This window comes from Amphibalanus amphitrite, unplaced genomic scaffold (genome assembly GCF_019059575.1).
Source record: "Amphibalanus amphitrite isolate SeventyFive unplaced genomic scaffold, NRLGWU_Aamphi_draft 000205F_arrow, whole genome shotgun sequence".
Classification (NCBI taxonomy): Eukaryota; Metazoa; Arthropoda; class Thecostraca; order Balanomorpha; family Balanidae; genus Amphibalanus; species Amphibalanus amphitrite.
Window position 1 is genome coordinate 217,382 of NW_024881700.1, and position 16,418 is coordinate 233,799.

Genomic DNA, 16,418 nt, shown 5'->3' on the forward strand with positions numbered 1-16,418 from the left:
CAGCATGCCAGATACCATTTGGAAAAAAATATCACAATACTGCTGCACCAAATTTTCAGTTCATTAATATTTCGCCTTTAAGTCTCATTCAAGATTCTTATAGATTGTCTCATTAATTCATGTTTACGTTATTTGTACGCATTGTTCGGCTTTCGACTACGCATTGGTAATAAATGAGGAAGCCGAAACTACTATGACGTCATATTAATTTATGTGTGAATTTCAGCTCAATACTCACATCCTTGAATGAAAACCGCGGCAAATGTGGTGGTACGGATTCATTTTTTCCGCCGCGCTGGTGTGTGTTGGGAAAAGTTAGGATAGGAAGTTAGGTTGTATTACTTTATATAATTTGCATCCAACTCTTTTTAAAACACATTTAAAAAGCTGCAAGAGTCCAAGGCCATACATAGGCAAGGCAAGAATCCTTAAATTTTTGTCGGCAATCGACGTGTGTCGGACAGGAAGCTAAGGCGGCCTTGAGGGCATGGCAAGATGAATTAAAAAAAAAAAAAACTAGCCCTCGTGACCTTTGATGTGTCTATTATTTCTTAATTGTACCTATACTACCCAGGATTCAAGCCAATATGCATAGCACTTAAATTTCACAATTTGTGTTGAACAGAGAGGGAATTTGAGGATTGTTCAGTATTGTAAGACATGTTTATAAAATCTGATGGTCAAGAGTTGCGAACGAAAATTATAATTAAAATCTAAATCTTTTTGTATTTCAGACGTTTCGACAACACTGTGCCATCGTCAGTAATTGACGATTGACGATCAATTACTGACGATGGCACAGTGTTGTCGAAACGTCTGAAATACAAAAAGACTTAGATTTTAATTATAATTTTCGTTCGCAACTCTTGACCATCAGATTTTATAAATTTGAGGATTGCGTGAAATTGTAAACCTATGGTGGATTTAAAATGTGATATTGGACGACACATCTACTTTTCCAGGCTTCATGACATGAAGTCAGAGGGATTAAGGCTTTCAATTCTCTAAGTTCTTTTAAACCCTTTCATTTTTACTCCTTGTGTTACATTTTGGAACTTCAAACAGACATTTTTATTGTTAATTGTTCACTTGTGCAGTTATGCATGCAAAGAAAAACAATCTATATTGATATTACGATTTATTTGTGAATTTGGACATTGCAGAAGGGGCATTTTGAGGTGCTGTTCATTCCCTTCCCCGCTAAGTTACAATTGATCCTTCAATTTTAATGCAGATCGAGATGGCTTAAAATTAGGCACCTACCATGCGCTGATTGTGATGCCTTATTTCAGAGCTGAAATAGCTGTACCTACCTCATTCAATTTCCCTTGTTTGTTTGAAGTGTTTTGTGCTGAATGAAAATGGTTGATGATGCCACCTACATTTGAATAACAAATGTTATTACTTTAATAACTATGTTTTCTTCATTCTTTAAACAAGGTTATTGCAGTACTGATTCTACTTGCTCCTATTTCCATTCATGCTCAAAGGATGTCAATTCATATCAGAATGCCTTGCACCAAAAACAAATTTATGTTATGAAATAATGAAATATTAAATCAAGTGAAATACAAGTTTTATCCTGGTGTAACTTAAGATGGCACGCATAGTGCCTGGTCATTTATGTACCTACATGAATTATGAGTTTCACAATAATTAAAGTAAGGCATTTGAACAAATAAACTAGACAGATAGATAACAGACACCTAATTGCCATTATATTATCAAGTATCTTGTGTTGCTGAATTGCATGCCTACATTACACAAAATCAGCTGCAGTACAATCACTGTCACAGTCAGACTTCAGTACCATGCTATAAGTTTATACTTTGTTGTCACACGCCAAATTTTTGCTCACCTTGCAATAGTGAAGGTAACTCATTTGGAATTATCACAGACATGGTCTTGTTTATAGGTCAAGCTCTGATGTTTCCCAATCTGGCTTCTTTAGGATATTTAGCACTTATGGGAAACGTTGGCTAAATGACTTAATACTCTGACTTGAAGATCCATTCATGTCTGTAACCCAGGTCATAGGACCTAGATAGGATAGGTGGTAGCCTTTTACCTTCATGGTGTTTTACCCAGTAGCATTGTGAATTTATTGAAACTCCTAACTTATTTTTATGCTTTCAGAAATCAAAATGGACTTCATGTCTGAAACTTCATCTTATAAAGATCAGCAAGCTGGCATTTTAACTCTCCCTCCTGAGGTCCTTGAGCTCATTATCAGCTACCTGCCATATGAGACAGTCTCAAACATCAGATTAGTAAGTACATTTATATTATGTAGGGAGTATGTATGTCGGGATTTCAGGCTGGATGAACCTTTTTTGACTTATTATTACCATGACTTTTTTATTGGGTTTGTGTGTGATTTTCAACTAGTTGATTACTTTACGAAGATTCTTTATTACATCATTTCCATCGCCATCACTCCACTTGTGCAGGTATGCCGCGCGTTCGAGCGCGCATGCCGCCACCGACTCAACCAGGGCTTCTCGCGCGCGGAGCGGTACGTGCAGTCGGCGCTGAAGATGTTCCGGGCGCAGCTGCCGCGCCGCGAGTCGGAGCGGCGCGAGCACCCGCTGTCGCGGCGCGTGGAGCACCTGGCTGCAGTGGAGACGCGGCTCGGCCTGCTCAGCATGACCTACCGCCGCTACATGGACACAGACGCCTGCTGCTTCATTCCCGGAAAGGTGCGTGAGTCGTGACTGGCCGAACAGAGTGGTGGCTGTGGTCGGCCTAAGGGGCAGGTCAGGTGTCAGCTAGATTATACAAATGTCAGTCTGTCTATGAGGGCATGCACCGTCGCATTATATCTTAGTGAGTCTAATTTAAGTTTCAGTTTATCTCAATTCTGAATTCTGAGCGTATTTTAGGGTGATTACAGGTCACAGCATAAGCACTGCAGCTGGTCTACGTCGGCATAAAATTAAGGTGCTATGAAAGATATGCATTGTAATCATGATTCCCCTTCCGTTTCACACCTCATGCCAGGAGTCCTTCCAAGTTCCAACTAGCCTGAGCGCTGTTTGGCCGCAGTTTTTATCAGCAGGCTGCGAGTCTGCTGCTATTTCTTGGCTCCTTATGAGGCAAATTCACGTGGTCTATGCATTTGACCAATGAGAGTCCAAGAAACGCCAGCAATCAACTTCCTTATATGGGAAAACCGACAGCATGCTGATAAAAAACTGCGACCGAACAGTCGAGCTTTTGTCAGTGTAACTCGCGAGTGATGCAGCTGGTCGGTGCACTGCCCGCTGAGCCCGGTACCTCTCCTCTGCAGGTGCTAGACGAGGTGTTCCAAGTGGTGCGCTACCTGAAGGACGCCCGCACCGTGGAGCGTTCCTCGTTCACTGTGCTCCAGGAGCTCCGCGACATCTCATCGATGGCCATGGAACACTTTGAGGAGCACATTGTGCCGGGCCTGAAGCGGTGCGAGACTCGGCCTCGACCGCTCTCGCTGCTCAGCCTGTTCTCCGGCGGCGCCAGCGGCGGCAGCGGTGAGTGTTCGGTATCCAATGAAACCGGTACCGCTCTGTCTTTGCTTCATCATTCATTCGTAGTCACGCCGACCTCGTAACTTTCATTCGCAGCTTTTCTTTCGTAAGGATACATTGCATCATTTTAGCGAGGTGTTTGTTGATTAGATTGCGATAGAACGCGATAGTTTGCGATAGATAGAGCCTCCGCAGCCATCGTTGTGTTTCCCCACCCATTTGGTCGTCATATATCGAATGCCGAGACATGCAGTTACCAAAGTCACTGGTTTTTTTTTTATTTTTGTGATTTTCATGGTCTTGAATATTCTTGCGTAATACACATATTTTTCCGACACAGCTGACACAGACTGGGCCCATTGTGTTGATGATAAAACGGGATTTTTCATTTTTACGTATCTACACCCTTGCTTCTTAGAGACCTGAGGCCTCTTGCACCAAAATCCTCTTGCACCAATGCTTGGATTATTTTGCATCGTATACCCAGCCAAAGTCTCAAATGTAACAATTTGCGTGCAAAATTTAGCAAGCACTTGTAGGATTATGTATTGGGCTATTGCAAACAAATTTACCACCGTTAGATTCTTATTCTGAGTGATTACAGGTCAATGTTTGTGAACTAATTCGGAAGCATGTCTCTCGGACATCTCCCGACGCCTGATTTTCAACTGCGCACTCTCCGCTCTGCCTCCAGACGGTGACGCAGGCGTGGGCGATGCCGGCTGGCCGGGAGCCTCTCTGGGCAACCTGCTCAACTCTCAGAGGGCCGCCTCGGAGGCTCGGAACAAGAGCATCAACGTGGTGGAACACTCGGTGGCCAAGCTGAACCAGCAGGTATGGCCAAGATAGGGAACATACCTATGCGGCTCGTAAAGTGTGACTGACAGTGTCTGTCTGTGAATTATGTGGTGAATGAATCAGCGAGGTAATAACCGTGTCTTTATTGCGGCCTTCTCGCTTGTAATTTGAGATATTATTTGCACTGCGTTATTTTCGTACATCGTCTCTGTATTTTCGCTCATTTTCGCGCTCTAGCGATCGTTCATGGTGCTAATAACACCGCAATTTGCGAATTACGTTCATAACTAGAATCGTGCCCCCCCCCCCCCAGAAATAGTATTGTAGCACGTTTCCATCGCCATTGTCCTGCTGATGATCTTTAACCCATTCCTCTCCCGCCCCTCCCTGCAGGTGTCCGCGCAGCGGTCTCGCTCCACTGCGCAGGCGCAGATCCTGGCCGAGCTGCGACAACAGATGAACGAGCAGGCAGAGAAGCTGGCTGCCCAGGATCTGGTGATCACCGACCTCACCACCAAACTGGGCCGGGTCGAGGAGCGGCTGCGCGCCTACACCGGCGAGCCGGCCGAGGACGAGACGGCGGAGGGCGGCAGTGCCGACTCGGCGGGTCCTGCCGACACCAAACTGAGGAAACGGCCCGCCCGCGGCGCGGCGGCCGAATCCGCCGCCTCCGCCTCCAAACGGACCAAGAAGGCGTAGGGTGAGCTTTTCCGGGGCTGGCTACATTCCTTGCGGAGATGGGATCGCGAGGGATGGGGTGGGCGCGACTGGGGACGGGGAGGGGAGCGTCGGGTCGAGAAGACGATGATTGTCTCGGCGTGGGTCCAGAGCGGCAGCTCATGCTGGCACGGAGCCGTGAACAATGTCGAAATGGCCGGTGAGCCGCGCGATACACACGTGGCCGTTACTGCGATGGAAGTGTGCGATCATCGAACGAGCGTGCAGTGAACTGGAGGCGTGTTTGAGAACTTTGCACTGCTCTTAAAGTTGCTGTGATGCACAAATCTGTATCAGTTGTGTGGCTTACGGAAAACGCTGACTGCTGTTGTGCAACACCTATGTTTCGTGTATTTGTTGCACCTTTAAACGGTGTCTCAACGAATCTCGAGACGTCTGAAAAGTAATCCGACTCTCGTTTTCTAAGTGCAGCTTTCACGGAGCATCTATGCTGGGGTGAATATGCAAACATAATGTGCGCGCATTGAACGTGATTGCTGACGTACCAGCGATATGTCGTGCATTGTAACCACCTTAACCGATAAACGTCCATACGCGAGTGTGTGCGGGTATATGATCCGCTACTGTTATTCTGTAGGTCAGCGATGTAGTAATTAGTAAGTGCATTAGAATCTGCACTGATGTATTTGACGAACGTTCTGCGAGCTTCCAATGACGAGCAGTGCGGTCGACATGTCTGCCTGCAGGTGTTGCACATACATATTTCCGAAACTGACGTGTATTTTTCTGTTCGATGTTGAATCTGTGCTTCTGTCAAGTGCGAGGGGGGTTAACGTGCATCTGAGCTGCTCAGTAGTCAGATATCGGAGATGTGTTAATAATGCAAGTTTGAGGAAGCCTCGCGCTGTTAGAGCATTGTTGGGTTGCATTGCTGCGCTCTGTGCCAATAACGGCCATAGCTGACTGCAACGCAGTTTTTTGGGAGGGGGAGGTGCGAAGGCTCTTTCGGTCTAACGACCAATTCAGGGCCGAAAAGCTGAAAAGGAATCAGTAGGAGACGTTGGTCTGGGCGGGTACCCTGGTGCTCTGCCGCCGCCGGGGTTGAGCGCATCACGTGGACAGGCCACCCAGCCCCGCTAAATATCACCGCACCCGGCTACGGGCCTGCTCCTGGGCTGAAGCCAAGATTACTTTACTACTCTGAGGCTACCCGCATGGGACAGGGGTGACCGCCCAGCCCAGGTCAGGAGGTTGAGGTGTGGAGGAGAAATATTTGAGCACCCTGAGGATGGAAAGCACGGTGCGGAGCACACCGCACTGATGCATTATGGTTTCTTATGCGTGACCAAATTAAGTTCAGCACACGGAAGTGACCTAAAATAGTGTCTCTCGGTATTGCAATCTATCATCGCTCATCACTCGCATCGCCTTTGACCTTTTGCTCGGAATGCAAAGATGTAGTCGGCGTATAGGTGAAGTACCACTGGTTACCACGAGAATATTATTGCTGTACCTTTCTATAAAGTAACAAAGCCACATATATGCTAGTTTTCCAAGCATGCAAATAATCCCAATAACTGCAGCTGTTTATGTGGCGTGAAACTCCATCACTTGGATTTGGCAGTGTTTTTGGCATACGTCTACAAACCAAAAAGCCCCGCCCCTGAAGCTGAGCCACGCGTCTGTAAAGGCAACCAATTACAAGTCAGAATTCGTATGACGTCATCCTTTGAATATGGCGTCGTCCATGGGCGCTGGCTCTAGGGCCGTTATTGGTATTTCTTGTATATTTCTGGTTATAGGGCTTTCTCATGGAAAAGGTACATTGAAACACATAGGAGAAGATGATTGGTCTCAACTCCTCGACGGTGAATGGATGGTGGAGTTGTAAGTATGCGGAAAAGTCTGTATCTGTCATGCGCAACTTATGCCTCAATATTGAATACTATGATGATGACTTTGTTTTTGCCTTTGTGCAGAGACCTTCAAGTATGTTTGCCAAAAATATATTAATTTCTTCTTATTTAATTCAAAAGTCCTATGAAAAGGCCACTTTTTTGTTATGGATTTGCTCTGAAATGCTAGATAGACTGCTAGATAGGATGCTAGATAAACCAAGAAAGAATTGGAATGATTTTCAGGAAACTACTTTCATTTGCTGTGTTTTGGGTGCTGCACAGAATTGTCACCAATTGAAACAGGTTCGTTATTTGGAAAAACCATGATTTAGTAATGATTAAGCCTAAGGTCACTTATGTTTGCTTAAACGCAGTTCACACTTGCCCGTAAGGTCTGCCGGTGACGGGCCCGACACCGTCAAAACGGCCGAAACTGACGGAGCGACGGCCGTCAGGTCGACGGGCATGTGTGAACCGGCGGCGTTCGACGGCCGGCAACAGCTGACTGCGCCGGCGCCGGACCTGACGGCCGTCGCTTTGGAAAGTTCAGCAATGTTCAACTTTTGACGGTGACGGGCCCGTCGGTTTGAATGTCTGCGTGTTGGAGGAAGAGGAAAAGGAACGTTATCATGCAGCATGAAGCTTATATGCATTTTTAGGATCATTTATACCATTTTCCATCCATTTGTTGAGATGAAAGTATTTATTACGGCACGATATCTTGAGATTCGATCCCTGATTTAAATCAACGAACCGATGTGTCTTTCATTTAAATAAAGGTGCAGCATTATTTGACAGAAAAATGTAAATGCGTGGTAATTTATTTCTGTAATTCAAATAATATTTTAACCTCTCGGCCTCTACCCCCTCCCCCATCCCCTTCCCCCATCTGCGTCAATCTCGAAAATGGTGCGCCATTTCTGTCACAGTATATGGCAGCCAATGGGAGCTACCAAATCTCAACTTTCGTTTGACGGGCTGCAGGCCGTCAGGTCGACGGTGACGGGCCCGACACCGACAGACTGACGGTCATGTGTGAACTGCGTTTTAAGCAAATCTTGGACAATGTAAATATTCAGTGTTTTGTATTCACACAAAGTCATTCATTAAATATTGTCAAGTGTCAGTTCAGTATGCATTGCAGCATACTGATCTACCAATAATTTGCAATACCAATACCAGGGAACAAGTAATGGTAGATGAATGTCCCATGCTCAATCTAACAAAAAAATGTCTTGGCCCAATAGTTATGCACCATGGTGTCCAGCATGCAAGGCTCTTCAGCCCATCTGGTCTGAGTTTGCCACCTGGAGTGAAGACTTGGAGATCAAGGTCGGAGCTGTGGACATCACTGAGTCGCCAGGCCTCAGTGGACGCTTCATGATAACTGCTCTACCTACTATCTTCCAGTGAGTTCAATCTGTTTGTATTTTTAGATAGGTACTTAGAATTATAATTGTATTACCCTCAGATGTTTGAAAATGTATGTGTATCTGTCACTTGAAATTTTTAGCTTCAGATGTTATTTGTATAGGGCCATCTGATTATCAGTTTTGTTTTATAACAGTTAATTTAAAATTGTGTATTTGAGATTCTTACTTCTTACAACATTCCAATGACATGTTTGGTTTCCCTTCATTTACATTGTCTTACCACTTTCAGTGTGAAGGATGGCATTTTCCGTCAGTACAAGGGTTCTCGTGACCGCGAGCAGTTCATCAGCTTTGTGGAGGAGAAGAAGTGGCAGCAGCTGGAGACCGTGTCCAGCTGGAAGGCACCCGACTCTGTGCAGATGTCCGTCCTGGCCCAGTTCTTCCGGCTCTCCATGGTGCTACGGGTGAGTCCTGTGATTTCCGTGCCATTCTGCAGTTTAATTTGGCAGTAAGTTACATTGCTGACTACCATAGCTCAGTTGGGAGTGACTTGCACCAGAGTTGCTGAGTTGTGGCAGCTTGGTTCAAGCTGCATTGGTACCAACTCTGCATTATAGAAGTCAAATACAGTTCATTGTTTACAAGCCAGCTGCAGTCCATAGTAATTTACAAGCCAGATGAAGCTGGAGAGCAAGTTGTACCATTTTCCATAAAGTGGACACTTTTACTGCTGAACTATCAACTAAAAAATTGTTACGTGTCCGGGGCTAACTATCGCGACAACTCTCTGATATCGTTTACGGGTGCCGGTTGCTTCTAGGTCCTTAGACTGATCAGCTCAACCCCATATCATTACATCATCATCGTCGTCCACATTCGTAACCCCTCCCCTGCGTCCATCCCGGCAGAACGTGCACACCTCTCTAACGGAGGAGTACGGCGTGCCCGTCTGGGGCAGCTACCTGCTCTTCATCCTGGCCACCGTCATCATCGGCGCCCTTCTCGGACTCCTGTTCGTCTGCTGCATCGACGTGTGCTGCGCGCAAAAGTCGGGCGAGCTGCCTCCGGAGATCACCAAAAAGGACGATGACGTGAGTCAGATGACGGGGTCCGAGCGTCTCAAAGCTGGGCATATAGCGTATCGTAACGTAATGTGTAGTGAGTAGGGGATAAATGAGGTTTAGCTGTTTGGACTATATTCATTATTTGACATACGTTTCGTAAGTACGGTATTTCCTGCTTTCAATACCCATCAGTTTTTTTCTGTTTTGAAGTTATTTATTCAAATAGATTATCTTAAGCGGTCACTTTCTCAACCATTGCGGGACCTATCGGTTTTCAACATAACTACATATGTCATGCCCGAGGGAGGCTAGTACGACCTCCTTGTTGTTTTGTCCTCGATGAAACTAGAGCCTCACGGAAAAATAAGCGAGCGGGCCGTTACGAAACGCAGCGATTAGTACCCATTTTTTAAATTTTAAGTCAACCGGTGATTTTTTCGGATCCAGTCAACAACCAGGCAAAATGGTCGCAGGGCAATGGCCTGATACCATCGCTTTGCCTAACATAGGTCGTCGAATGGTCAACTTTTTTGTCTGTGAAAGGTCAGTTCGGATTTTGACCTAGGTCAAGCTTGGGTCAAGCCCAGTCATATCAGGAAGCTGGTCATGAGAGGTCGTGCTACATACCATTCTATTCGGCCACTCGTTCTGGGTTTATCGAGGCCTTTCCCGACTCACTTACTAAAAATCGTTTCGGTCGCGATTTATTGACTCGATTACCTCACGTGATCTTAGTGAAAAACCGTCTGGGAGTGGCATAAGCCACTCACCCCTCCTCCCCCCGCACCCACCCACACATTATACAGGGTGTCCCCCAAAAATGTACCTCATTTGAAATTAAAATATCTCAGTGTCTGAGCATACAATGCTTCTAAATTTGGTACCATATGAAAGCTCATTCCATAGCATTTTGTTTGATATAAGCTATTTTACTGTACGTTACTTGACAGCCGAGTGATAACGAAAGAGCAAAACCCTTGCAATTTCGCACTTGAATTACTGCCACAAGTGTTTCTAAATTGTGTCTCATGTCAACTGAAGACATCTCAGAAAATACGCACGTGATGATAGCTATAATATATTTTATTAAAGCTAATTTCATGGCAATTAATGCTCCACATCTTTCATTTTGCACAAAGGGGCAACTGAGCAAGGAGGAAAGGATTCAAGTTGCAAAATCCTACCCCCAAACCGGCTCTGTGGTGCAAACACAGCGGAAATAAAAGGCCCACTTCAAAACAAACAAAAAAGCTCCTCCCACCCCACAAGTGTGCAAAAAGTGTGTGAACACCTGACACCATCAGCCTCCAATGGCTACAGCAGGACGGGGCTCCTCCACATACTTCCGAGATCAACGATGGTCTGGCTCAACGAACGCATGGGTGATCGGATCATATCCCAGCGTGCCAACGTATAGCTGGCCGCCACACTCCCCAGACCTATCGCCCCTTGACTTTTATCTGTGGGGGTTCCTCAAGAGTGTGGTATACGCAAAGAATCCTCAAGCTCTGGACTAGCTGAAGAACTCGACCTAGACATGCATCCGGAAAATCCCGCTTGAAACGTGTGCCCGCGTAGCCCAACAGTCCTAAAGACGCTCCGCCATGTGTGTCGAGCGAAAGGGAGGGCACTTCGAGCGTTAGCACGGCTGCACCTTTAACTGGGATGTGATGCGATGTGTGCTTGTTATGTTAGCAATGCATGAATGAAACCTAGTTTCAATATTTCTAATTGTTTTCTTCTGAGTTGCTGAAAATATCGGCAAAACAATTGAAAGTTTTTTCCCAGGAACACCCGTGGAAATAGTTGAAGAGCGAAATTGCAAGGGTTTTGCTCTTCCGTTATCACTCGGCTGTCACGTAACGTACAGTAAAATAGTTTATATCAAACAAAATGCTATGGAATGAGCTTTCATATGGCACCAAATTTAGGATCATTGTATGCTCAGACACTGAGATATCTTCATTTCAAATGAGGTACATTTTTTTGGGACACCCTGTACACACTTCTGTCGGCCCGTGTGGATGAAACGTTTAAATATTAGCAGACACGTCTTGATAATGGATTGCCCCTTGTGGCCTTCACTTTGATACGCCTGGTACTCGGTAGTGGCAAAACGCGCGGAATGGTTTCCTCGTTGACGCAATTATCCTGTTCCGTTTTTTTTTTTTTTTTTTTTGCCGTAACCAGGATAACTGTCAGCAAATAATATTCTGTTCTGTTACTTTGCTGTTGAAAGGTGTGTGATAAACGCTAAACTGTAATTGACCTAAACTTTAAATGATCATCGGAAAAAAATGTGGTTAACTTTGCTGCATTCCAGCTACTGTAAGTTAATCGTCATTTCAGTTCTTCACGCGTGAGTGGTCTATTTACGGACCGAATCCGTTCACAGGCCGCAAAGAAGCAGTCGGGAGACGGCAAAGATGACGATGAAGAGAAGGAGGAAGCAGAAGAAGAGGAGGAAGAGGAGGAGGAGTCGGCTCCCAAGGAGAAGAGCAGCCCCGAGGCCCGGAAGCGACGCACGCGGAAGGCGGACTGAGTCGATGTGTGCTGAATGCAGGTGTTCATGGGCAGCGCGGGCCTCGCGCCGCCAGCGAGAAACTCACTACCAATGGTGGCCGGCCGGCCGGTCGCCGGCGCCGGATTGTTGGGTTACGTATAATGTGTATGTTTGGTTGTTATCGTCTCACTAATGAGTAGGCGGTCTGTCCTGCAGACTCCCCCGCGGTCACGTCTCACGTCACTACAACGGTGATTACTCCTATCTCTACTCTCCCTCTTCCAGTTTCTTCACCGCTGTCCATTTTCCGTTGGCCGATTATAGAGCGCTGCATTCCGAGCTCGGTAGTGATACCAGAGGCTTATGACTGTGATACCGCCGTGGTAGCCGCCGCTGCCGAGCTGGCCCGTCCCGCCGCGGTGCGCAGTGCGGGACGGACGTGGCCTCTGGGTCGTCCTCAGCGTCTTGTAATCGGACCGACCGCTTGCTGGCAGCTGTGCACTGCCCTGTGGCTCGCCCCGCGCCTCGTCTCGGCTGTGGCGGCGCTGGGGCTCTGATTGTGGCCGTAGCGGGGGTGGTCAGACATATGTCACTGAGACAGTCAAGACAGTCGGCTGTCTTTCGAGACGGGCCGGAAGAGTGCAGATTTACGCGTCGGTACCGTCCCGTGTGGGGTGCGTCTGGGGTGCAGGATACATAAACGAAGACTGACAGGTGCGCTCAGGCCGGCGCGGTGCGCACGCTTTTCTAACACCTCTGTGTAATGCGCTGACGCTGGTAGGTGCGGTAGGGCCTGTTGTATTGTCGCTCCCTTGGTCTGTTACATTGCAATTCCCTTACTGAAATACACAGTCTTTTGTACTGCTGATTGTGATGAATTATGCGACCAATGCATACACTGGATTCATATCCTTACCTCAATTTATTTGTCCTTTGTATTATCAGTGGAGCTAAAAGAGTGAATTGCGTTAGAGAAAAGAAATATCGACTGGCGCTTCGGCAGTCGGATGTAACAGATTTTTAGAGGTCGGAGTCGTCCGAAATGGAAGTCATTCAGCCCTGGTATCTGATCTCTGATTGCGGTCTGTGATCTTTAATCCCAATGAAGACCAAATGCAGCTGTCGGGCGGGCGGTGATACAGGATTTCCTACTGTAGTCCCCATGATATAAAAGGTAGTCCCGTTCCGCATTTCCAAGATGACAGTTGGGTGTGTTGGGTGGCCCACACTTATTTTCGCCCACGTTCGAATACCACGCGAGATGTCTGCAGTCGCGTTATCGAATCATTGCTTTTTGTAGATGAAATTTTGACGTCTTGAAAACCACAGTGTAAATAACTACTCGAAAGTCGAAAACCACACAAAATTTACTTTACTCACAAAACTTTATTAAGATTGCTTCCACATCACTGATATGGAAGCAAGCAAATGCGGCATCATTGGCGCGAATGTTTCGTATAAAAGCTGTTGTCAAAGGTGCGTAGAAAAATGTTCAAGACAGGTGATTGGACTATTTTGAGTCTCAGATCACTGTGATTGGCTTTTATTCACCATCAGCAATACTTGACTAGCATATACGTTTTCTTCAAACACAGTTATAATGTTGACGTGGGATACGCGATGTTTTGTTAGGTACGGCAGTAACAGAGAGTTTATTTTAGAATTTCATTTGTAATCATGCAATAGCGTGAAAATGGTTCATTCTATGATCTATGCTCTCAGAGGCTGGATAGCTTTTGTGGCATTTATTAGCATGGCAACTGCCATTAGATGCTATTTGGATACAGAAAACTATTTAGGCAATCAACTTTTTGCTGGAAGCCAAAAACACATGCCCGGTAAGTAAAGTACCTATTTTAAGGGATCCTTGGTTCCCACCTTCAAAAAAGTTAATGGATTGGCATGAAAGTGATGTTACTCGGTTCAGAAAGAGAGAAAACGAATGTCTTCCAAATTCACCGAAAAATATGCACCGTTTCTCAAGATATTTGATTTTTCCTTTTTTACTTTTTGAGATCTCTGCTGTTCCTAGCAACTTTATTTGGAAGCAATAATTTGACAGCTGAAAGTGTGGCACTTTTTGCGTGCAGCGCAGCAAAGAACCACGTGCTACTTACCTGGTTCACTCACCTGGTTCACTCACCTGGTACCAAACATTTTAGTAAAAGATTGAAAATCTTTAGATTGCGCTAACATCACACATTCAGAGGGGGCATTGAAATGCATTAGCCCCTCTGAATCCAATGTGCTGCAACTTTGAAATAAGATATTTTCGATTTGAGACATTTCTTGATGTTTTGAGTAGGTAACCAGTAAGTGCAAGCCAGGGACCCCATTTTGGCTATCTCAACTCAAAACTTATGTTAAAGTGGGATGGTCACTCTAAAATGGACAACATTGATTTTTGGGAGTGTTTTTTTTTCTAGCTGGTAACAAAGAAGAAAAGCTTTTATTGCTGTTTCTACTTTTCCCTGACAAAACGTGTGAATATATTTGGCCAGTGACAAAAGCTGTTGATGTATATGTAATTCAGAGCTACACGATTGATATATCCAACTGTATTATGCATGTTTTGTGTAGGTCTGGAAGCTGGCATGATTTGAATGATAACTGAATCTGTTTGAACTTATGTATTTACAATGTGCCTGCTGTGTAATAAACATTCAGATATTTGTACCTTTATTTCTTGTATATGGATGGTAAGTTAACAAATGTTTGACATTTTTCATGTTGCAGTGACTCCTGGCCTAGGAAGAATATTTGGGACCTTCCATGTCCTGCAGGCTGTCATTCTTATTCACAGTGCCTTCAGGATAGAATACTATCCGTAAGTATGCAATGTAATAATATATGGTGATGGTGTTATTAGCCATACAAAGATGCTAATGGGTGGTGCCCATGTTTTGAATTGCAATGCTTCATTTACTTGGTAAACATTCAATTGGTTACCTTTTCACCTTTCCACACTTGCTTTTCAGGGGAGTGTTATTGACATTTTATCCCTGAAATATCTGTTTTCTCACTTTCAGATTGATTAGTGCAGCAATATGCACTTTGATGATAACTATCATCTATTTTGGACTGGAGACTTTTTATTACAAGACAGCTTACTGTGGATTCACCACCCTTTTTCCTATTATTATTTCAGGCAAGTACCTTGGCTAAGATGGTAGAAAGTAGAAACATATGTTGTGTCATTGGTTTTCAATTAATTGCTTATCAACTTGAATGAATACGATAGCACCATATGTTCTTATCTTGTGTAAAAAGTGGTTGCCAGTTGCCACTACTCATCAGAATCATTTTTCTGTCTGATTCGTTGACATGTTTCTTTAAGAAAGCAATTATCGTAAATGTTTCACTCTTTTCTCCTGAAAGGACAACATTTATGAGGATATTTATCCATCTTCTAACAAATTGCTGCTGGACGAGCCTCTCGAGCAGACTCTCCGCGAAGCCCGCGCCCTGACACATTGCACGCTCCCTCTATTCGGTCCGCAGTGGTGACAATCGTGTGGATCGCCTTTGCTCCACGCTACCTCAAGGTAAAGGAAATCGACGAGGAAGAACTCATGAAAGCCATGATGCCTCGCAAAAAGAAGTGGAACAAGAAGCGGGACTGAATATGCCGCGTGGGTCTACAGTGTGTTTGGTAGGCGTGGGGACGCGTCATCGGGACTTGTCGTCTCTCACCGGACGATTTTGTGCTCACGTGGAATGCTCACTCTAGTCACAGGTTTACAGGGTGCCATCTTAGATCACAACGTCTAGTCGGTTTTTAGATGCCTCGTTTTGCGCGTGATATTCTGACTTCATCATCCTATACATATTGCTCGCTGGTTAGGGTATTTGACGGTCGTTGTTCAGTTGTGACTCTCAATATGTATGTCAGGATTCACACCGTAATCTGGGTGCCAAGATGCGTTATGTAAAAGCTCGGCAATCGACATATATTTTAGTGATCATATTCAAGGTGCGGCCTTTTTTAAGTCTCTGTTCTGGTGAAGTCACGTTTTCTGTTCATTTCGACTAGATAATCGATAATTTATTTGCTGATCGTGACAGTTCATTCACTCCTGATGCCATCATCAGTCTGAGACCTTACAACAGCTGCCACTTACAGTAAGGCCGGTCAGCTGTCTCCCCGATCACTCACCGATCTTGTTGATCACGGTAAGCGTAGTGTCGGAGGCACCTCGACCGTTGTAGGTTGAATGTCCTGTCCCGGGGCCGTATTCACGTCGATCATTTTCGTAAGAATTTTCTTAAGTTTGACCTACTTCTTAGGTAATTTTTTTATTCACGTGAACTCCGTCGATAAAACTTAAGAAGTGTCGACGTGAATACCAAATTATACTTACGAAAGAAAATCGACTTACGAAGTCGACGTGAATACGGCCCCCGGTGCGGTCCAACCCCGCGTATGGGCCTATGGATGCTGCAGCGACCCCGTCTCTAGGGTGCCTTGCCGAGTGGGCCGGACTCAGCCGGTCTTTTCTCTCCCGAACTATCACTTCGTCGCCCTCTCCAACTCGGAACGGGCCAACTGTTTTGGGACTGATGAGAGAAGGGCGGTCGTTGCATGGTGTGGAGTTTTGTGC

At 45.4% G+C, this 16,418-nt stretch overlaps 2 protein-coding genes and 1 long non-coding RNA gene across 6 annotated transcripts; all 3 read left to right on the forward strand.

The window, feature by feature from the left end:
* The first annotated feature begins 270 nt into the window (after window positions 1-270).
* On the forward strand, window positions 271-5,754 carry LOC122384993 (F-box only protein 28-like). 4 transcript variants are annotated; one of them, XM_043372884.1, is made up of 6 exons: window positions 271-298; window positions 2,137-2,270; window positions 2,451-2,699; window positions 3,290-3,506; window positions 4,198-4,337; window positions 4,695-5,754. In XM_043372884.1, the coding sequence occupies exons 2-6, from the start codon at window positions 2,145-2,147 to the stop codon at window positions 4,998-5,000; spliced, it is 1,038 nt and encodes a 345-aa protein (XP_043228819.1). In that variant the 5' UTR covers window positions 271-298; window positions 2,137-2,144; the 3' UTR covers window positions 5,001-5,754. The 4 variants fall into 4 exon arrangements, with proteins under 4 accessions (XP_043228819.1, XP_043228816.1, XP_043228818.1 ...); XM_043372881.1 differs by having other exon boundaries at window positions 284-314; XM_043372883.1 differs by having other exon boundaries at window positions 287-332.
* A 921-nt stretch (window positions 5,755-6,675) lies between these two features.
* Window positions 6,676-12,680, forward strand: LOC122384995 (thioredoxin-related transmembrane protein 1-like). Its single transcript, XM_043372885.1, has 5 exons — window positions 6,676-6,866; window positions 8,125-8,286; window positions 8,540-8,714; window positions 9,159-9,341; window positions 11,710-12,680. Exons 1-5 carry the CDS (start codon window positions 6,715-6,717, stop codon window positions 11,854-11,856), a joined length of 819 nt encoding a protein of 272 aa, XP_043228820.1. The 5' UTR covers window positions 6,676-6,714; the 3' UTR covers window positions 11,857-12,680.
* A 776-nt stretch (window positions 12,681-13,456) lies between these two features.
* LOC122384996 lies at window positions 13,457-14,965 on the forward strand. The gene is made up of 3 exons (XR_006257129.1): window positions 13,457-13,655; window positions 14,554-14,644; window positions 14,847-14,965. It is a non-coding gene; the product is annotated as an uncharacterized LOC122384996 (long non-coding RNA).
* The last annotated feature ends 1,453 nt before the right edge of the window (window positions 14,966-16,418 follow it).